This window comes from Tenrec ecaudatus, chromosome 13 (assembly GCF_050624435.1).
Source record: "Tenrec ecaudatus isolate mTenEca1 chromosome 13, mTenEca1.hap1, whole genome shotgun sequence".
NCBI lineage: Eukaryota > Metazoa > Chordata > Mammalia > Afrosoricida > Tenrecidae > Tenrec > Tenrec ecaudatus.
This window is the reverse complement of record NC_134542.1, coordinates 56,317,293-56,340,415: the sequence shown is the minus strand read 5'-3', so window position 1 is coordinate 56,340,415 and position 23,123 is coordinate 56,317,293. Positions and strand designations below refer to the sequence as shown.

At 39.7% G+C, this 23,123-nt stretch overlaps 1 protein-coding gene across 1 annotated transcript in view; it reads left to right on the top strand.

The window, feature by feature from the left end:
* PPP1R1C (protein phosphatase 1 regulatory inhibitor subunit 1C) overlaps positions 1-23,123 on the top strand; it is a 146,371-nt gene that overhangs the window by 57,112 nt on the left and 66,136 nt on the right. Inside the window, exons 3-4 of the mRNA XM_075529906.1 lie at positions 5,255-5,292; positions 8,607-8,667. Coding sequence (XP_075386021.1) covers positions 5,255-5,292; positions 8,607-8,667 — 99 coding nt within the window. The remainder of the gene's footprint in view (positions 1-5,254; positions 5,293-8,606; positions 8,668-23,123) is intronic.

The window sequence follows — 23,123 nt, the reverse complement described above, 5'->3', positions numbered from 1 at the left end:
TGCTATGCCTTGCTCATTATTCACATCCAATCACTAAACAAAAACAAAGAGTTCTCATTGTCTTTAGACCTAGTTTGAAATCATCGAATTCCTTCTTATCTTTCTTTGCATCAGGTTTCAACACTATCACTTGGACTTCAAAATGGCCTCACTGAACATTTAAAAAATTATATTTTTATTCATTTAAAATATTTCTTTGTCTTTTTGCTAATAATAATGACTGATATCTTTCTAATCACACAAGTTGATTAACAGAAATAACACATATTCACCCAGATTTTTTATGGTTTAGTATTTTTTACTTCCTTATTTGTAAGAATTAAAAAAAGAAGTTTTTGATTAATCAAAAAAATTAACTCATCAGATTGAGTTCCCATGTAGTCTATCCTAATAATTCCTTTTATTATTAGCATCTTAATTATAATAAAGGTGTTACATTTATTATAATTTATGATCTAACATTGATAGCATATTCTTGACTAGAGTCTACAGTTTGATCTGTTTAGTTTTCACCTAATATCCTTCTTTAGAGTGGACATGAGGCATAATGTAGAATCTCCGAATGGAATTTATCTGGTGTTTCCTCATGCTTAGGCTGACATGGATTTGGGGAAGGGAGATCACTGAGGTCAAGTGCCCTTTTGACCACGTCACATTCAAGGTGCATACTATCAAAGAGATGCTGATCTTGACCACTTGTCTGAGGTGGGGTTGGTCAGGTTTTTCACTCTATAGCCACTCACTTCTGCCATCTTTCCTTCCTCTGTGCTTCAGAAAGAAGTCATTATGCACAACCGACACTTAAAGAGTAGGGAGCTAGTCCACTGCATTTTTGAGGGATGGTGGTTGGAGCTTCCTTGTGAAAATAAATTTATTAACAAAATGGGGTAAGAACTCTTCTTCATATGAGTGACCTATTGAATTGTATGATATGTGGATTATGTCCCAATAAAACGATTGAAAAGGAAAGAAAATGGTAGTGAAAGCATGATTATGTTTACTCTTTCATATTGTACTTTTGAGGGGGGAAACCCCATGAGATGCAGAAAAGGTAAGAGACTTGGCTGGGTCAGATCAAACAAGTGGAGTAGCCATATTAGAAGTTACATATGCACTCTACTGCTTTTTCTGAGACTAGGATTTCAATGCTCACCCCACAATGGTGCGCTCTGCCTCTTTTCTCACTCTTCTACATTCTGCTGCCTATTGCTTAGTCTTTGTCCTTTTTAGTTATCACAATTCAGAAACATTTCTTCATCCTTTGATTGTAGTATTCTCTGCTTTTTCCATCTTAGAGTTCATCCTTTATATGCAGTTCACTTTTTGGTCACAGTTTTTCCCAAATCTGGCGAAACTTCATTGATATCTTCAGACAACTGTCGGCAGCGTATGTGCGTAGCCACGTGGATCTGGAGGGTACTCTGCTCCTTTCTTGAACTTAAATAAAGAACATTCTAGTTCATCAATACTTGGACAATTTTAGGACATCTCTATCTCTGTTTCCACCTTCGATGGTGACAATGTTCTTCAAAATGTGCGCCCAGGTGACATTTGTATTTTTCCCCAAACCAGGATCAGATAGCCCACGAATCAGGGGAACATATTGTTGCTGTTGTTAGTGCCATCCGGAGAGTTCTGGCTCATAGTGACCGGATATACAATAGAAAGCAGCACAACCTGGTCCTGTGCCATCCCCACGATCATTGTCAGTTCCTGGCTATCATTCGAACCACCGTGTCAATCCATCTTATTGAGAGTCTTTCTCTTTTTTGCTGGTCCCCCTTTTTTCCAAGCATGATGGCCTTCTCCTGGAACTGATGTCTTCTGATAGCATATTCCAAGTTTGTGACAAGTCTTACCATCCTTGCTTCTAAGGTTCACCAGAATAGATACACAGATCTTTAGGGGGAAAAATTATTTTTGATTATTGAGAATCAGTTATCAATCTTCTCATGTGTATACTGATTTTTTTTCTGGTTTAATGTGGAAGCTAAATGACATTTGCAGACATGGATGTATTTCATGAGGAATCAGTTTTTGTAAAGCTTTCTGGGTGGACCATCGGTTACATCTTTTGACCCTGAAGAAAACATGAACCCATTGTAAATTGCATTTATTGGTTGTATGCAGAATAAATGGATATAAATTCTGAATATATATTTTTAATCTTCTTACATTTTAACCTGCCTGATAGAGCTCAGAGAGAACACTATGTATGTATTTGCTTGTTTCCCAGTGTCTACACTCTGTGAACTTGTGGAGTGAGTTTATTTATGTGCAGTATTTTTGAGACAAAGAATATTTATCTTCCCCAAATTAGTAACGGTCTATAGAGGGAAGCAGAGATGTACTAAAATCAATGGATTTGAAGAAATCCATGATCTATTCTTGGCTTGCCTTTCACTTCTATCTCATTCATTTTGACTTGAAAGTTTTTAAATTTTTACTCCTCAACTTCAAGATCAGAACATAATATCTACCTATATCAACCCTTGTGTTCATGAAGTAAACAGTTGATTCATGTCACTGTACCTCAGAAACGATACAAACTACTTTCATTGAATGAAGCGATTAGGAATGTCCACACCGTTGCCTTAGGAAGAGATTTTAAATGTGTGTTGTGATCACAGAGTAGGGCAAGTGCCAAGCTGAATGATTGCATTCCATTTCGTTCCTAAAACAATCAGTTATAAGTCTGCGATGATTTTTATCAAGTCCTAAGGCCAAAAAAATATTCGTAAACTTGATTGACATTTAAACATTCAATGGATCCCAACAGATATATTGTTACAGAAACTCACATTAAACATTAATTAAAAGGTGATGACAAAAAGTTGATAGGTAGATAGGCTGGATAGAATGGTTCACTACATTTGAGCCTCATCTGAATATGAGCCAGATACTTCCAATGATGTGATTGCTTTCGTTCTCAATAATTTTTGTCTAACCTTCCATTGACAAGGGAGGTACAATTCATTGGAAATTATCCTAATTCCTTTACAGTCTAGTAATGAAGGTAACAGATGAGAATAAACAATAACTCCAGACACTAGTCATTGTTTGGCTATTTTAATCTATTACTAGGTGAAATAGCAAATTTAGTCACAGTTGAATTTCTAAACAAAATTCTGTTTTCTTCCTTTCTCTGTGTGCATGTGTATATATGTATCAAAATACCGATGTAGATATTCACACGGAGTTACTGTAAAAGTCATATATGCTCATTTAAAAAAATAATTCAGAAACAGCTGAAATGAAATGTATTACCCAGAATCCCACAGATAATTGTGCTTAACATTTTGGTATATGTCTACATCTATCTGTAGCTTTCACTCATCTTCATACGTAGGATCTTTTAGAAAGTAAGAATGCCACACTCACAGTTGAAAAATATTTTCACTTATATAGTATATTTTTTCACATACTTAATTAGCTCTTGTTTTGAATGAGATAATTTTTCTTCTTGTTTTAAAACTTTTCATTGTAAATTAGATGGGAGTTTATATATCAGATCATCATTTTTGCATTCACAACTTATCAAACCTCCCCATGGCTTGCCCTGTGCCCAACTCTACCCCCACCCCACCCCCACCTTTTCTCTCCTCATTTCCCTCTTGTAAAGTATTATCTTACCTTCACCCAAGCCAAATTCCCCTATTGCTTCACCTTCTATCCCTTCCCCTCCCAAATCTGGAACTATTAGTCTGTTCTTTTAATATGAAAACCTTTTCTTGATTATTTTGAGGGTTGCATATATCAATGATCTTGTACCATATTCATCCTTTTATGATTAACAACTTCACTTAGCACCATATCCTCAAAATCTATTCCTGTCATAGGTGTTTCATAGTTCCATTATTATTTCTTAAAGATGTATCATATTATATTGTTTGAGTATACTTAAGTTTATCCATTCCAACCAACAGGCATTGAGGTTGTTTGCATCTTCTTGGTACTACAAACAGTGCGGTGACGAACATGGGTGTATATATATTTGTTCATGCTATGGTCTTTATTGCTGTATAGTATATGCCTTGTAGAGTGTTTGCTTGGTCGTATGGTAATTCTATTTCCAATTGCTTGAGGAAGTGCCCTATCACTTTCCACAGCATTTGTACTGTTTTACAGTCCCATCAATATTATGTGAACTCCCCATTCACATCTTGAATCACAGACTCAGTCTGTTAGCTCTGAATGGATGCAGGGAGGAGGAAAACAGTAGCTACTGAGTTGATTCTGGGTTAGGAGAACCCCAACTCATGACAACCCCACATATTTCAGGCGAGATTAGTTTAAAAACTCAATGGGTGAGTTTTTAAAGTATAAGCTACCAGGGATTTCTTAGGAGACACCAAACTCCCTGTCATTGAGTGCATTCCAACTCATTGAAACCCAACAGGACTGAGTGGAACTCTCCCTGTGGGTTTCGGGGGCTATAAATCTTTCCGGGAACAGAAAGTCTCCTCTTTCTCACGTGACCCAACATGTAACCTGCCACACCACTGGTACCGGAACACCAGCCTTCAGATAGCACCAAAGCCCATCACTGGCTGTACCACACAGGGGGAAACCGGGAAAGGTTTATCCAGTTACGAGTGACAAGCCAGAACCCTTGCCTGATGCCAGACTGCTGAGGAGGAAAGAGGGAACATGGCCTCTCCGCTCAGCCTCAGCTACCCTATGTCCACGGATTGTGTAGATGTTGTCTTAGCACTGCCCTTAGAGTGACTGGTTCTGTCCAGGGGAATATAGGGAAAAAGGTTTTACCTTTCTTAAGAATCATGGTGCTTGGGTTGGGTGGAAAAGCAGGTCTGCTCTGGTTGGTGGCGCACTCAGGGACATCTGACACAGGCTGTGCAGTCAGTCCGTGGTGGGCGCAGCAGCTGTAAAATCAATGAGGGAAGAGTTGCTTGTGCTCAACAGTGTACAGTATACAGTTGATGACACAATAGTTTTTCCAACAGTCATTTCCCTAATCCCCTGGCTGGACTACTTGAAAAGAAGAAATCTGAGAAGTTCCATCAGGGATATCTTTTGATTTTATTTCCCTATTTTAAAACCTTTACTGGGAGGTTATTTTAGAAGAGACCCCCTTCCTTTTGCCCCCATCCCCTGCTCCCTGTTATATGAAGTCACAGACATTACATAATCAGAAGCAATTTTTAAATCATTCTGATCTGTTGTTGAAAATGTTAATATGCACATTAAAAAGGAATATTACCTTTCTAATAAATAACACCTACTTCTCTTTCAGAAATAGATGACAAGAGGGTGACCAACCCACAGGGGGAAGTAAGTTTTCTTATATTTTGAATACATTTGTGCTCAATTAAAAACATAATTAAATTTGTTTAATGTTATCTCTATATAAGTATAGCTGATGATTTACTACTTAATTTGTTTTTCTTGTCTGAACAAATAATGAAATGGTGCCATTGAGATCCTACCTTTAGATTGTCAAAACTTCCATAAGAAGGAAAACATTAGCCAGTTTAAAATGCTACCCCATACAACTTAGTCTCATAAATCCAAAGTAAGCCTTTTTTTTAAAAATTGGGAATTCTTTTAAAAAAATAGCCATTTCCCTCAGTTGCAAGTTATAGTACGAATGATTTCAATTTTGTGTCTACTTGTTTATTACTGTCACAGGCTGGGGCCTGGCAAAGTTGGAATCCTGGAACTAAAAGACAGGATGCATAAAGGTGGGACACAGGTTAAGCACCGCTTCAAGGGCCTTGTGGTGTGTGGAGCCAACAACAGCCCCTAGGGGAGTGTTTGAGGGACCCAAGGCTCCTAATGCTGAAATAACAAGATGTAAGGAATTCTTTGCAAAATGTGTTCTTCTTCAAGTTCAGCTGCCAGTCTATGCATTAATCTCTTTCCTCCCTGCATATGCATACATAGGGGTTGAGACAGAAAACCAGAATCATGGGAGCCAGGGAAGCTGAGACAAGAGGATCTGTTACCTATAAAGACATGGGCAAAAGTGAGGCCCCCCCAATGGATTCAATTGACTAGGAAGCTGTGAGGACCTAACAGTCCATTTTCTTGCTACAGGAGTTGGCCCATGGCATTACTGAAGTAAAATGTGGACGATGACATACAAAAGCACACTTTACAAAAATGTTCTAAATAGTCAATTTGGAAATGTTTTCAAAACGAATCTCTCACATAAAAATATCCAGAAGTCCAGCATGCTTGCCATTGAGTTCACGTTGACTCTTGCTGAAGCTGTAGGAAAGGGTGGAACTCTCCGGTGAGCTACCGGACTCCTTATGGGAGTAGACAGTCCCCAGAACATTTTACGGGAGTAGAAAGCCCAGTTTTTCTACCGCACAGAAAATATAGAGTAGCATCAACTTACTGTTCTTAAACAAGCATAGCTTTCCTATGGAATTGACTTTTCTCCTTTTTTATGCCTATGCATATGGAAACAAAGAAATGAGAAACCTTGCGGTGACTGCTTCTTCCAGTCAACCAGATGTGAGAGTAGACCGGAGGCGCAAGAGGACTATCAACATCCACCAGTTAACATGATTGATGTGGATCTCTCTCCCAAACCTGCACATAACAGAGTGCAATCGAAACATCCCATTAAGGGAAAATGGCTTTTACTGTTTGATTAGTTGATATGGATTGAGAAGCGGCTTGGTCTTCCCGCCCCCCTCAATGGTTACTTTTACATCATGTGAATATCCACATCTCTGTAATACTTTCGAGCTCAAGTAAGCTTTTACACAGGAGTCCTTGGAGGGTACAAACGATGAAGCCCTTGACTGCGAGTTCAAAGCTGGCAGTTGTACCTGGCACAGGTACAAGGAGAGATGCTCTCGACGGGGTTTCCACGCGCTCACAGCCTTGGGGACCCTGTGGAGAAGTTGTGCCCTGAACACATGGAGTCCCCGAGTGCCCGAGAGTCTTCATCGACTCCGGGGCAGATCACAAAAGCAAGCTTTAGGATGCACAAGTGAATTAAATGCCTGTTTTCAACTAGGTGAAGCAACTTCTCATTTCTTTCACTCTTTCTGACATGCACCACCTCACCACCTCCTTGTCACTGAGTTCCCTCTAACTCTTAAGGACCCTAAAGGACAAGGCAAAATTACCCCCGTGGGTTTCTGAGAGTGTAACTCGGTGGGGGGTGGGAAGTCATGTGGAACTGCCAGCCTTCTGCGCAACCATAGACCACCAGGGTTCCTATCCAACCTTGTCGGATAGCCTGGAAAAATCCCCAAACAACTGCTTACCGCTGCTTTCCAGAACAACAGAATCGCCCCAGATGCTAAAACTCAGCGATTAAAACGCGTACCCTTTCCACCTTGACATGCAAACCCATATGCTGCTTTTCAAAGAATCCTGTGGTGATGGTGGGAACAGGAAGAGGCCTCGTCAAACCACACCCAAAAGGCTCGCTGTGGGAAAAGTTGGTTGTGAAATGAAAGTGAAAAAGGAGTCGGCACAATCGGATTTAGCTATAGACCCTAGACTCTACTGGATGCTTATTTTCATAAACAATATTTGTTATGTCTAACATAGAATACAGATGGCTTCATAGCTGTGATGTGTGGTTTTGCCCTTTATGGATGTTCCTCCATTTGATCATTTTAAATGCCAAATTCTATATTTATTCCTTGCATCTAGAGCCACTGTGGAAAGAGAAGAGTGTTAAATAGCAATTCTGTTAGGAAAAGACATCTTTAAACAGACCCAAACTCCATTAAAACATACGAAAACACAAACCCTCACTGTCGTTGACTTGGTTCTGACTTGTAGTAATACCAATAGCAAAATAGAACTGCAGACTTGAACCCAGTGGGTTTCCGAGCCTGTAACCCTTTACAGCAGTGGTTCTCAACCTTCCTAACGCCACTACCCTTTCATACAGTTCCTCATGTTGTAGTGACCCACCCAACCATAAAATTTTATTTTTGTTGCTATTCATAAACTGTCATTTTGCTACTGTTATGAATCTGGAAACCCCTGTCAAAGGGTCGTTCGACCCCCAAAGGGGTTGCGACCCATAGGTTGAGAACCGCTGCTTTACAGCCTCATCTTTCTCCCACAGTGTGGTTGGTGGTTTTGAACTGCTCACCTTGCATTTAGTGGCCCAAAGCATAAGCCACGAAGCCACCACCAGGGCTCCTTCTTTTAAATGTAAAAAATAGTATTTTATCAACCTTGCAATTAAAAAAACTAGATTGAACCTGGCAACCCAAAATGATTTTAGTTTTCAACATGTATCATTACACCACAGAGAGACCTTTGCAATTCTTCTGTTTGCTAACTCTTCATCTCCAATGGGAAGAATTGAGGTCTCGCTCTTTATTTTAAAAACAAACTGACTTTACTAGGTGAGGAAGCGAAAATAGAGTGAATTCCGCGCTGCAGTGGATGAAGAGTTTGATGATAAAACAGATGCTGAGCTTCCTATATTTCCTAAGCCTTTGATATTGCTGAATGAATACATACATCCTCCTTGATGAATGTTTTATTATGACAAGCAGACATTGGAAACATGGCTCAGTATATATTTCCTCGCAAGTCTGATGGCATTATACTTTTTATAGAAATATAAGCCTTTCCTTTCCCCCCCCTTTTGTCCACAGTCACAGAGTGCGTCCCCGAAGCAAAGGAAGCAGAGCGTGTACACACCACCCGCCATAAAAGGTACCGTCTCAGATTTCGTGGGCGTGGAGTTCATGGCTGGTCGGCAGTCAGTTTTTAAAGGTCACACTTTTGACCTTAACTAGATCATGTGAACTCTAGATAACGTGTACCTTTTAGTAATACACTAAAGCTGAGTTCAAACCCAGAGTAACATTAGTGGCTGCAGAAGGCAAACAAGGGATGTCTCTGATCTCAGCTTGGGAACGCAGAGCTTCCAAAATGTTGGCAAAGATGTTTCTTTTATGCTTTCTCAGAGGTTTTCTTTAAGGGGATTTTCCCAGAAGTCTTATCAACTCTTTTCAGTGCTGAGAAACGATTGTCATTTTCTGTTCTTTTTCTTTTTCTGGTCTTAAGGAAAGTAGATAACTTGGATTTTGAAGAAATCGAGTATCAAGTATCGCTTTATTGCCTTGTGTCAAGAGACGCTCTAAGAAACCCAATCAAATGACTATTACCTGTACATTTAATCACTGTGGAAACAACCACTTAGAATGCCAGCTCAGATTTTGGCATTCCTCCAAGAAGTTCCCCCAGATTTGGAAGTGCTCAAATCTAAGCATATTGATATTTCAACCAACATCAGAAAAATACTTCTTATTGCTCACACAAACCTGTTTCTGACACTAGTGAGCGTCTGTCCAGTCCAGTAGCTCATGTTCCAGTCCAGCACTTCGGGGGCTGGCTCAGTGGTGCATCATGCAACAGCACAATCCAGCTGCAAGGGCAGGAGAAGCCAGCGGAGCTGCTTCCTCTAAGGTTTGGAGAGAGGTTGAAATTGGGAGTGAGAGTTTCCACTCTGTATTATCTCCAGATCTGGGGCCTTCTTAGAGTCGGGGTATAAATGGACACATTAATATGCATCTTTAACCTTCCTTCCTGTGCAGCTATCAGACACCAAGTTCATTTCTGTTAATTAAGACTCTTTGGAGTCCCTCTCTGAAGATAAATGCAATTGTCCTCAAGACATTTCACTCTAATTTAAGTGATTTTGTATTTTCAAAACTCAAAAATTTTGGCATGAATGGGGATGGGAGATTTATGTTCACTCAGTTAATGATTTCCTTCATTCTATTTCGAGTTAGCTTAACTAAATAAATTAGTACTGTTTTCATGTCCTTAGAGAATAATAGTATTATTTTTAAATGAACATCAAACTCCCAAGGGCTCATGGTTTTCAACATAGTGTGTTAGTCTGGGTACTTTAGAGAAACAAATCCACAGAAACTCATGTATAAGAGAGAGTTTTCTATAAAGGTTAAGCGCACATTAAGAAAACATCCCAACCCAGTGCTGCCCAAACCCACAAGTCCAACATTAACCCATTAATCCACACGTCCAACACCAATCCACAAAGTCCTCCTCCATCTCACAAAGCAGACACAATGATGCCCACTGCAGGAGGAAAGCCGAGTCAGTGAATGTGTAAGCATCTCAGCGCTGGCAGGGCTGCATTGGGGTAGGTCCATGTGGCCTCTCCTCAGGGATGTCTTGCAGGAAGTGAGCCTTGCAAGCTGCAGCAGGGAACTGCTAAGGCAGCTGCACCCTGGTGCGACCATCACAAAGCAAGAGACCCAAGAACTAGATAGGTGAGGCTCACTGAGCCATTTATCCCTCCACCCTTCAATTATCCCCATATATGTTTATTGGCCAGATTGGCACAATAAACTAACTCACAGTTAGTCCTCAAATATTAAAAGAATGTAGAATCCTAACATTTAAAGTAGTCTTATTTATCATTTTCGCATACAACTTGACTACTGTCAAGCCCTCCATGATTGGCATTCAATGATAGTCATTTTGATCATGAGTTAAATACTTAAGAAAGCATAGTAATTCTTCCAAGAGGTCATCAGGGTATTATTACAAACATTTTAAGTCTGAGTTTATGACAAGGAAATAAATAACTATATCTCCTGTTTATAATAAAAGAAGATAAATCTACATATTTTATTTATTCTGCCCATCATGACAGTTATAAATCAATATTTCAAAAAATTAAGCAGTACCATGTGAACACATTAAGTTTTTTCATAAAAGGAATGATCAAAGGTATTATTGAGTTTCTAGATACAATCTACAATTGCTCTGAAATTTAGAATTTTAAAAATTGAAATGGAATGTATAATTATTAAGTGTGAAAAGGTTTATTGGGAGAACGAGGCAGGAATAGGTGTGACTTAACATCCATTGGGAAAAGCAAAACAAAACCAAGTCACTATGGTAGAAAAGGCAATAAGAGCTTTATGAATGAGCCAGCAAGTAACTGGTTAATTAAAAATACAAAAAACAAAACCCTATCGAGTGCCCCCCTTTCCTTCTTTTACGAGGCTATGGGGCGTAACCAGGTGTTAATCCCAATGTGGTGGGACAGAAAGAGAGGCTGATCACTACTGTTTCATAATAACCCTTTGATCAAATCCTGTCTTTGTTATATAGTGCTGTTATAATTGAAATAACACAAATGGATGATTTTAATTAAAAAATATTCTCTTGCAGTTTAAGAGGCTGTTGTTATCCTTCTTAGTCATCGTGACCCTATACACGTTAGAACCAAACACTGTAAGGTCCTGTACCCGCCTCACAATTGTTGCTATGTTTAAATCCATTGTTGCAGACGTTCAGATAATCCATCCTATTCAGGATCTTTCTCTTTACCACTGTCCCTCTAGTTGCCAAGCATGATATCCTTTTCCAGGGACTGGTTTCTCCTGATACCATGTCCAAAATACAGGAAACAAAGTCATGGTCATCCTTGCCTTTACTTCGTCCGAGACTGATTTTTTTGTCCTGCTGTTAGTACAAAGTCTTTTCAGTATTTGGTCTCAGCACCTTAATTCTTTGGACTTCCTTATTTGATGTCCAAAATTTACATGCATATGAAGCAATTGATAATATCATGGCTTGGGTCAGGTGCACCTTAGTCCTCAACGTGACATTTTTGGTTTCCATAAATTTTTTTTCATGGTTAAATTGCACTTATTTATTAAAAGATCATTTTATTGGGGGCTCTTATAACTCTTATAACAATCCATACATCAATTGCATCAGGCATATTTGTACATGTTGCCATCATTCTTGTCTAGACACTGACTTTCTCATTGAGCCCTGGGTGTCAGTCAGCTTCTCGTTTTCTCCTCCCTCCTAAAGGGGTCTTGTGTAGCAGCTTTCCCCAATGCAATGCATCCTTTGGTCTCCTAACTGCTGCTTCCATGAGCATTGATGTGGATCCCTCCGAGATGAAATTCTTGAAAACTCCAATCTTTTCTCAATGTTTCATGATATTGTCTATTGGTCCAATGTGAGGATTATTTTTCTCTATACTGAACTGTAGTGCCTACTATAATCCTTGATCTTTACCAGCAAGTGCTTCAAATCCTCCACCTTTTCAGAAAGCAAGTTTGTGTCATTTGCGCAGCTCAGGTTGCTCCTAAGCCCTTCTCCAACCTGGATGCTGCATACTTTGTGTAGTCCAGCATCTCTGCTTACAGATTTAATAAGTTTTGGAGAGGGTCCAACCCTGACACATACCTTTCCTGATTTAAACCATGCATTATTGTCTTGTTCTGTCCACACAACTGCTCTCAATTCATGTACAGGTTCCATGCAAGTATAATGAAGTGTCCCAAAATTCCAATTCCACTGTTTATTGCGGTCCACAGAGTCAGATGCATTTGTGTAGGTAATAAAACACAAGTAAACATCTTTCTCTATTGTTAGCCAAGATCTTTCTGACACTGTATTTGTCACGTCCTTGTCTGAATCTAGATTGAGCTTCTGGAAGCTTCCTGTCATTGAGCTGCTGCAACCATTGGTAAATGGTCTTTCAACAAAAAGTACTTGCATGTGATATCAATGATACTGTTCTACATTTTGGGCATTTTGTTGGATCACCTTTCTTTGGACTGGGTAGATCCCTGACAGAAGCTGCCTTCCAAATTGGCTGGCATAGAAGAGTGTGTGTTTCCTGTACTTTATCAGCTTGCTGGAACATTTCAATGGATATTCTATCAATTCCTAGGACCTTGTTTTGGGCTAATGTGTTCAGCGCAGCTTGTAAATCTTCCTTCAGTACCATTGATTCTCACATACCTATCTCTTGAAATGGTTGAATGTTTACTAGTTGTTTTCAGTACATTGACTACGTATTCCTTCCATCTTATTTTGACTTTTCTTGCATTATTCAATGTTTTTCCCATAGAATCTCTCAACATTGCAACTTGAGGCTTGATTTTTTTTCTTTAATTCAATTTAAGGGTGAGGATGGTCTTTTTTTTTTTTTTGGTTTTGTAACAACATTAGGTCTCTGAGCATTTCATTAAAATATTTTACTTTGTCATTTTGAGCTGCCCTTTGAAATTCCCTGTTCAGTTCTTTGACTTCATCACATCTTTCTTAACTTCTCTAAGATTAAGAGGAAATTTCCAAGTCTTTTCTGTATCTACTTTGATCTTTTCTTTCTTTCCTGTCTTTTTATGATTTCTTAATATATGCTGTTCTGATGTAATCCTGCAGCTCATCAGGTCTTCCATCATTTGTGTTCAGTGTGTCTAATCTGTCCTTGAGATATTCTCAAAATTCAGGTGGAAAGCACTCAAAGTCATACTTTGTATTGCAGGGACTTAATTTAATGTTCTTCATTTCCAACCTGGACATACATGTGAGGAATTATTTGTTCCATAGTCCAACCCTGGCCTGGTTTTAGCTGCTGATATTAAACTTCTCCATAGACTCTTCCTGTAGATGTAGCCAAATTGATGTCTGTGTATTCCATCCGGGGAAGTTCACATGTGTGGTCGCCATTTGTGATGTGTGTGCATAACAATGTTTGTTCTTGTTTTATAAAAGAAGCCAGAAGTCCAAATTCAGTGTACCAACTCTAGAGACAGACATTCACCTTCTATTGTCTCAGGGCAAAGGTGCTGGTCCCCTTTTAACATCTATAGTTTGATATCTCTTGGAAATCACCGTGTGTCTTGAGATCAATTTCCTTTGGATCAAGGAAGTTCCCAGTGCAAGAGCTCCGGATCCAAAGGGCATGCTTCACTCCTGGCTCTTCGTTCTGGGTCATAGTGAGGTCCCTTTCTTGAAATACTAACGATAGCATGGGGGAGACTAGGAGAAAGATGAACAGTGGGAACAGCAATGCAGAGGGAGCTTTCCTCATGGGGACTTAGTCTTCTCGCCATTCAAGGAGTTTGGGTATAAGAGGAAGCAACAAAGTTCTCACGGAAGAAAGATCACACCAGTCTTGTGCTAGATGCATCATGAGGTGTCATTGGGATCAGGTATCAGGCATCAAAGATCCAGAACAAAAAATCATATCAATGTGAGTGAGAGGGAGTACAGAGTGAAGGTCCAAAGCCCATCTGTAGACAATTGGACATCCCCTTACAAAAGAGTCACAAAGAAGAGACGAACCAGTCAGGATGCAGTATAGCACTGATGAAACACACAACTTTCCTCTAGTTCTTTAATGCTTCCTCCCCTCAACTATCATGACCTTAATTCTACCTTACAATTCCAGCTGGACTAGAGCATGTACATGGGTACAGATAAGAGCTGGAGACACAGGGAATCCAGGACAGATAAAGCCCTCAGGACCAATAATGAGAGTAGTGATACCAGGAGGGTAGGGGAAGGTGGGGGGAAAAAGGGAGAACTGATTACAATGATCTATATATAACCCCCTCCAAGGGGGACAGACAACAGAAAAGTGGGTGAAGGGAGACATCAGTTACTATAAGACATGAAAAAATAATAATTTATAAATTGCCAAGGGATCATGAGGGAGGGAGAGGGTGAAGGGAGGGTAAAAAAATGAGAAGCTGATTACCAAGGGCTCAAGTAGAAAGAAAATGTTTTGACAATGATGATGGCAACATATGTACAAATATACTTGACACAATGGATGTTTGCATGGATTATGACAAGAGCTGTTTGAGCCCCCAATTAAATGTTTAAAAAAAAAGAATGGGCTCATGTCTGTGAATTGACTGAGGCACTATGACTTTCTGTTTACGTGATTCAAGGTAGACTGTCAATCACTTCATCTAGAATTATTCCATGTATACAAATCAAGTAAATATTCAGTAGATTCCCCATCTATTTCATTCCAAGGGGCACCACACTTACGCAAAACCATAAGATCATATGAATCAAGCTATTCTGATCATTGCTTTTATCTGCTCTCTATTACAATAACCAGGCTCACCTTTTATTTGTCAATTAAGTGCTGCCACTTGGACCAACCACCATGGGGCCAGTCTCCTGGTACTTTGCTTAAATCAAATGGGGCAATACTCACTGTCAAATCTGATATACATAAGTAGCTCAGGGACAGTGACCGAGATGGCAGAGTAAGTGGATACACTGTCTAGACCCGCAGCAGCACAGACATGAAAAACCAAGTGAAATGGGTTTGGACGACAGTTCTGGAACTCAGAATTTCAAAGGAAGGGAGAAAGAAATGCATCAAGTACTGGTTAGAGGAAGAGATGGAACAAAGCACTAAACAAGGAGGCATATGAAGTGATACATTGGCATTGGGCCTGGCACAATGTGGTTATTTTTAATTATTACAATCAGTACTCTGAAAGGGGCAGGAACCCGATAACTGGCTTCCTTCCCTCAGGATGGCGTTCACCAGAATGGCACTCACTGTCTCAGTGATCAGCTCCAGAAAGTTATGATTTCCTCCTTTACCCGAAACAACTTCCCAGGAGCCAAACACTTCCAACACATAGCCTTCTTTGTAGCCAATCAATGGGTCAAAAATCATACTCAGCCTTTTTAAGAACAAAACGCCTCACATACCCTTAACTTCTTTATCCAATCTACTGTCTATTCTCATTTTAAAATAATCCTTCTAATTTTAGAACACCAGCTATAATTTTAAGATACACACTTCATCTGACTATTACATATTTCTTTATGACTCTGCTGAAGCAGTTCTTACATGCCTTCCTACTTCTACCCTTTTCCCTCTTCAATGAATTAATCTAATTTACAGATAAAATTGTGCCATGCCCCTATCGAAACCTTTGGAATAAAGTTAGAAATTTTCTATTGCTTCAAAGTCTCCGGATGACTATTCTCTTCTTTCCGATGTCCTTGCTCACTGGTGTCCAGCCACACAGACTGCTTGGATGTGCTTGGAACAGCTGAACACACTTCCGTTGTAGGACAGTCAGTCACACTGTCCATGTTCTCTGCCCAGAATGCTCCTTTCTCTTGACCTCTTGTGTTGCTTAGCTCCAGTTACCTCTCCAGAGAGGCCTTCCTTTCATACCTAATACAGTAACTGATCCTCCATTCCAGCCTCCTTTTGTTGCCTTATGTTTCCAAAGTATCATCAGGATGCATCTAGCATGAGGCTTCCACGACATTTTTGGTTCATTGAGTAACGGTAGCACCTCCGGTTGTGCTTGGCTCCTACAAGCGCTCAGTAAATCACTGTTGAATTAAAAAAAACCAAACCTGGGCATTAAGTCACATTGTCTTCCTTCTGACCATCATACTTGTGATCACTTTGCTTCTGTGTCTCTCTTCTTTCTCTCGGCCTAATTCTCTCTCTATTCGGTTGTTCTAATTATCAATATACTCCTGGCTTGCGGTGTTTAGTTTTCCTCACTCCTTTCTTATCAAGGAGAGAATCTGATTTGCTCAATGAGTTATCAGACTTTTTCTTTTTAAAGAAACACCATATTTCTTAAGACCACTGGAACTATTAGATGGTTGCATTTGTTAGGACTTGGTTCTTGAATCGATTACTCTGCGGCCAAGATGGCAGGGTTTATGACACATACGTGGAAATGTAAATAGAGAGAGCAAGTGGTGGCTCTCTTCCTTCAGAATGATTTCGTGGATTCCCCAGAACACTTATACCTAGAAAATAAACTCAATAATTTGTCTGGCTAACAATCTATTCATAGGATTATTGGCCTTCAAACTCGGCAAGAAATTTGTGGTTAACTATGGCAACCAACGAAGGAGCTTGAGTGGCCCAGTGGTTACAGATTGGACTGCTGGCCATAAGGTTGGCAGCTTGGAATCACCAGCCACTCCTTGGGAGAGAGACGAGGCTTTCTTGCTCCAGGGGCCACTGCACGTCTTTCTCCGTGGCTGAGAATGTGCTTCCCTACCTTTTCACTGTGCTTCATCTAACTCCTCCTGTTCACCACCCAAATCTCATACCCTGGCCCCTGCAAGGACCTTTACCTGATCTTCCTTTCCACACTTTGTCCGTTGTAAACTCTCCAACAATAACCGCTATCGTTATGCTTTCTCTACATAGATCCGTTCCTTCGTCCATTGCCTGTAATCATAAGGTCTAATTATTTATGCAATGTATGCCTTTTCAGTTAGACTAGATGTGATCTGTGACAGTAGTAACAGTGTCTATTTCTTCAGCTATCACACACATCTATTTTTAAATAATTAAAAACATATATTAAAACATTCCAATGTTAGTAAATGGACCATTTCTTAGTGAAATCTACTTTCTCTAGGGAAATCTATGAGAATGGTATTTTCTATATTAAGGGACTTATATTCATGGATTCTTGATCTAGAGCCTGTTGCTATTTATGGCTAATTTGAAAGCGAGAGCTATATAAAGATTTGAAGACATTTATCAGGTCCTTGTCTCATCCTTCATTTCCCTTTTTCTGGGTTACCTTATTCTGACTCCAATTATGTCTCCCAATAAACTCTACTTTGTCCTTTACTCTAGAGGTCCCTTGTTCAGACTCAGCTCAATCATTAAGGTCAGACTGAGCCACTGGCAGAGCTGGTCTGGCAAGAGTCTCCACCAGCCTTACTAGCAGGCAGAGAGCATTGTAAACTTGATTATGTTGGCTCCAACTCCACCCTTGGCCAGTTGACCTCCCTATAGATGTGACCTGAGTTTGTTCTGGGAGCAGGTATCTCTTACTGGTTCCATGGCAGGAATTTATTCCTTGGCTTTTTGAATGTTAATGGGGTCTTTTCCTTCTTATGCATTATTTGTGCTTTTGTCTTTGTACCATTATGACTTTATTCTTACCACCTTCATCTGCTTTTGGCTTTTATTGTTTTCTGTTAGGTCTCCCAGCTGTGAAGCACAGGAGGAGTGGATGTCTAATTATAATAACTGATATAAGGGTGTATAGGGAATATAGGGGTTGGGGTGGCTCCTGGGGAGGGAGAGGGGTTTGGGGGAGTAAATAATGAAGCTGGGGGTGGAGGGAGCATCAGAATGGATTGCGATTGCATAACTCATCTTAAAGGTTGATGTAACCATGGGGGTGGGGGGGATGCTCTAAAATTGATCTCCCTGATATGTCTGAATGATTGAACTATTTAATTACATGATACCTAAACTACATGCCAATAAAACTATTGGAAAAAATAATTAAGGTCTGATCTGATTAGAATAAAGGGGAAACTTAAATTATGTTTCTTTCTTCCAGATAATTTAACTTATTAAGGCAACTCAGAATCTTATAGTATTTTTTAAAATAGACAATATAAAGTTATACAATTGTGATCTTTCAATAAAATCAAAACTTTCAAACCTTCTACATGAATGGCCTATAAGGCAAACCACTCACTTTGCATTCCTCCCTTTTGAATTTTTTTTTTTTTAACTAAAGAGCAACATGACATTTCTACCAGTTCTAGTGAATTTACTTCTGTTAGTCAGGCTGTCATATCATCATTCATGATATTTAATTTAATGATTCTCTCATTTGTCTTATTCTCTATTATCACTGTTTTATATCTTCACCAGATACGATCAACCTACCTTTCATATTTTAATCCCTGCCTTTAATATAAATATATCCACCAGAGCAGAGTTAAGAGAGGCCTGTAGCATATGTATCTCCTCTAATTCACATTGATCATTTTGAATGCCAATGTTCAACTAGCCATCAAATGGACTAATCAGATCAGGTTCCCCCATATCAGGATCCGACTCTTAAAACCAGAGCAGGTCATGAGCCCCTTGATTGATCACATTTTAAAATACATACATTTATAAATGTATGATTTTCTTTTATGAAGCTTTTTATTGTGAATTAGGTGAAGGTTTACAGAGCTAATAATTTTTGTGTTCAACAATTTGTGAAACCTCCCGATGGATTGCCCTGCTTCTATTCATTGCTATCCGTCTCCTCATGTTGGATACTGTCTTCCCTTCACCCGTGTAGACTTCTTTCTACCCGCCAGTCGAGCCTTCCTGTTCGCTTTTTTCACACACAGCAGCCATTGACCTTTGTTTCCTTTAACATGGAAACGTTTTCTTAACGGTTCTTTTTGTTAGGTGTCAGCTAGTTGGTTCTGACTTATAGTGACCTTATGTACAAACAGAACAAAACACCTGCCAGGCCTGGGCCATGCTCAGAATTATTCTTATGTTTGAGCCTCTTGTTCCAGCAACCATGTCAGTCCATCTTGTCCATGACTCCTCTCCTTTTCATTGTCCCTCCATTTTACCAAGCATGATGCCCTTTTCTAGGGATTGGTCTCTCCTGATATGTTCAAAACACAAGAGATGAAGTCTCCTTACCAAACATGCCTCCAAAGAGCATTCTGACTGTATTTCTTCCAAGACCGATCTGTTTATTCTTTTGGCAGTCCATAGTACTTTCAAAATTCTTCACCAGCACCGTTGTTCTGTTCTTCTTCAGTCTTGCATATTAATTGTCCAAGGTTCACACACATAGGAGGCAATTGATAAGACCATGGCTTGGGTCAGGTGCACCGTAGTCTCAAAGTAGCCACCTTGCTATACAACATTTTTCAAGAGGCCTTGTGCAGCAGGTTTACCCAATGCGATGATTTGTATACTATCTTTAGTGAACATTGATTTGGGATCCAACCAATATGAAATCCTTGACAATGTCAATCTATTCTCCATTTATCATTATGTTTCCTATTAGTTCATTTGTGAGGATATTTGTTTTCACACTGAACAGAATTCATAAAATATAATTATCAGCAAGTGCTTCAGGGCCCCCTCATTTTCAGTAAGCAAGGCTGTATCACTGCATATCTCATGTTGTTAATAAGCCTTCCTTGTATCTTGATGCCACATTCTTCTTCATATAATCCAGTTTATTTGATATCGGCTTAACGTACAGATTGAATAAGTAGGGTGAAAAACGAAAACCCTGACACAACCTTTCCTGACTTTGAACCAGGCAGTGTACTCTTACCCTGTCCACACCACTGACCGTGACCCAAGTGCAAGTTCTGCATGAGCTCAAGGAAATGTACAAGAAGTCTCATTCTTCTCAAGACTATCTATAGGTTATTATAGCACACACAGTCAAGTGTCTTTGCATAGTCAATTACATCAAGTAAACATCTTTCTGGTATTTACTGCTTTCCACCAACATCCATCTGGCATCAGCAATGATCTTCCTTGTTCCCAAACCCCTTCTAGATTCGACCTGAACCTCTGACAGCTCCCTCTCAAAGTACTGCTGAAAGTGTTGTTGGATGATCTTCAGGAAAATTTACTTCCATGGGCTACTAATGATATTGTTCTATAATCTGAGCATTCTGTGGGGTCACCTTTCTCTGGCATGGGTAAACATATGGATCTCTTCCAGTCATTTGGCCAAGAAGCGGTCTTCCAAATATCTTGGCACAGACAAGTGAGTGCTTCCAGTGCTACCTCAGCTCGTGGCACCGTTTCAGCTGGTGATCTGCCAATTCCTGGAGCCTGAATTTTGGCGAATGCTTTCAGTGCAGCTTCAACTTCCTTCAACGCCATTCGTTCTTCCTCACATGCTGCCTCTTGAAATAGTTGAATGTCGACGAGTTCTTTTTGGTATTGTAACTCTGTGTACTCTTTCCATCGTCTTTTGGTACTTCCTGCATTAGCCAATGTTTTGTCCATAATGTCTTTTTAAGACAGTTTTATTGGTATACAATTCACATATCATACAATTCAATATTCACAAGAAGGGTTGTCCAATCATCACATTTTCTTCATTCTTGTACTCATTGTTACTTGCTCTCCATTTCTCCCTCAGGACCCCTGTCTGTCATGCCCTCAAGAAACCATTAATCCAGTTACTGCCTCTATAGAGTTACCTATCTTGGACTTCGTATACAAAAAAGCATTTTTAAAAACCCACTAACAGCAATAGCAAAGTATAACAGATAAAATCCTCAATTGAATAGAAAGCAGAAAATATTAAAAACTAGAACAAATTTTAAATGGATCATAACGGTTATCAAATGGTAAGGCTCTAAATTTTAACCTAACTGAATCTGCGACAACCCACTTTCTAATGAAGCACTCTGCATGCTAGCAAGGCTGTTCACACCCCCGGTCCATGGGCAGTGGGGTGCACCAGAAGTTTAATCCTTGTGTACCCCCCCTTTTTAATGGAAACAACTTTAAATTGGTCAAAAGAGAGATCAAATGATAAAATATTACATTTTAACAGCACTTGCCATAATTGACTTTAAAATGCTCTCTCTCGTTCTAAGAGGACTATTCACATCTATCACCTATATTCAGAAGTGATTAACCAGAGACTTGATCTATTTTTGGACCTGCAAATGGATTTTTGCCTTCTACTGTCATCCATTGCCTTCTTCAAACCAGGTGTTTGAAATTTAAGCTCTGATACCATTCCCTCCTTTAGATTTGGATTGTATTATTGAAGTCCTTGGATCACACAGGCTCTTGTGCATCTTCTATGTGGACTTCGTTGAGGTCTCACTCAGATGACTATTTGCTTGAAGCTTTTAAGACCTCAGACACGAGTCCTCCTGATAGCCAGGCACCTGCTAGTTTCTTCAGCACACTTTTTCCTATAGCACCCCTGCAGTGATCTCTTCTTGAGTGCAAGCATCCAGTGGGGCCACGTCATAAGAACCAATTGTTCTTAGATTTGGGCTAGAATTAAATGAAAGACCCACATCCATTCATGCATCTAGGTTAGTATATGTCTTAGTTTACCTTAGAGACGTCATTGCTATTTTATGTCTGAGAACATTGTCAATCATCTTCCTGAAGAATCACTTCCACTGCTATCAATTCAATGTTGACTCCTATCGACCCCATAGGACAGAGTAAAATTGTCCCTGTGGATCTCCGAGACTATAAGAGGGACTTGATATGCAAACTCCATTAAGTGAACTGGGCTTTACCTCAAACTCACCTGAGCCCTTGGATTTGAGGTACACATTTGCTAGCGTGAGCAGCAGGTTACTGATAGCCCAAGGGCATAAAACTGACAGACGTTGGACCTTGATTCGAATCTCATGCTTGAGGATGCCCAAAGAATGGTGGCCCAGGACTACCATGTACTTACTGTATTAATGTCCTCCTTGCTGCCTTTTGACATGCATTGATATGGTAGACTTAACTCTGCTGCTGTGAATGAATCTTATTGAACGTTTTTCCTTATCAGCCAACCCTCACTGTTGGGGGAATTAGTGTCCAGGCACTTAAGAGTTTAATCTATACAAGTCAACAATTCACATATTGAGGTTCATAGCTGGCCTATTCTAGCATAATTTCCTTTTTCTCCAGTCTTTTAAATTCTATACTGTTGGCTAAACTAATGACACTGTCAGTGCACAATGGTTACGCCTTGGGCTGCTCACCATAAGGTCTACAGGTTGAAAGTGTGCGTGCTTAATGCGTAACATCTGTTCTTGAGATTGTCTCAAAATTCACGTGTGTTATACACAAGGTCACGGACTTGTTTTAATGTCCTTCGGCTTCAACCTGAACTTTCATCTGAGCAAATGAAAGTCTGCTCCACATCCAGCCCCTGGCCTTAAGTGACCATACTGAGCTTCTCCATTGTGTCTCTCACAAATGTAGTCCATTTTATTTCTATCTCTTCCACCTGGAGACATCTGTGTGCACAGTCACCATCTGTGTGGCTGGAGAGAGGTATTTCCAATGAAGTCGCTAGTCTTGCAAAAATCTATCTTGCAATCTCCAGCTTCATTTCTATATCATCCAGGCCACATTTTTCAACTACCATTTTTTCCTCTTTTCGTTTGACTTTTGAATCCCAATGTATAGTAATTATCAGTTCATCTTGATCACCTCTTTGATGAATTTCAGACTGAAGATGTTGGTACAGATTTTCAGTTTCTGCATGACTAGCATTAGTAGTGCATTTGAATAATAACTGAATTGATTGCATTCCTTTGAATCCTACCACAGACAGCACCATATTTCAGAATAGATCTCGAAATGCTCTTTCTCACAAGGAGTGCAATGATCCCTCTTGATTATGTCAGTAAGCCGTATGATTTTCTGATTCAGAATGGCCAACACCAGTCCATTTCTGCTCACCGACACCCTTGTCTCTCCATTCCCAGTTCACTTTGACCACTTCTAGCTTTCCTACATTCATATTTTGTACATTCTAAGTTCAGATGATTAATTGATTCTTTCAAGTGTTTCTTCTCAATAGGAGTCATGCTCCATCAGC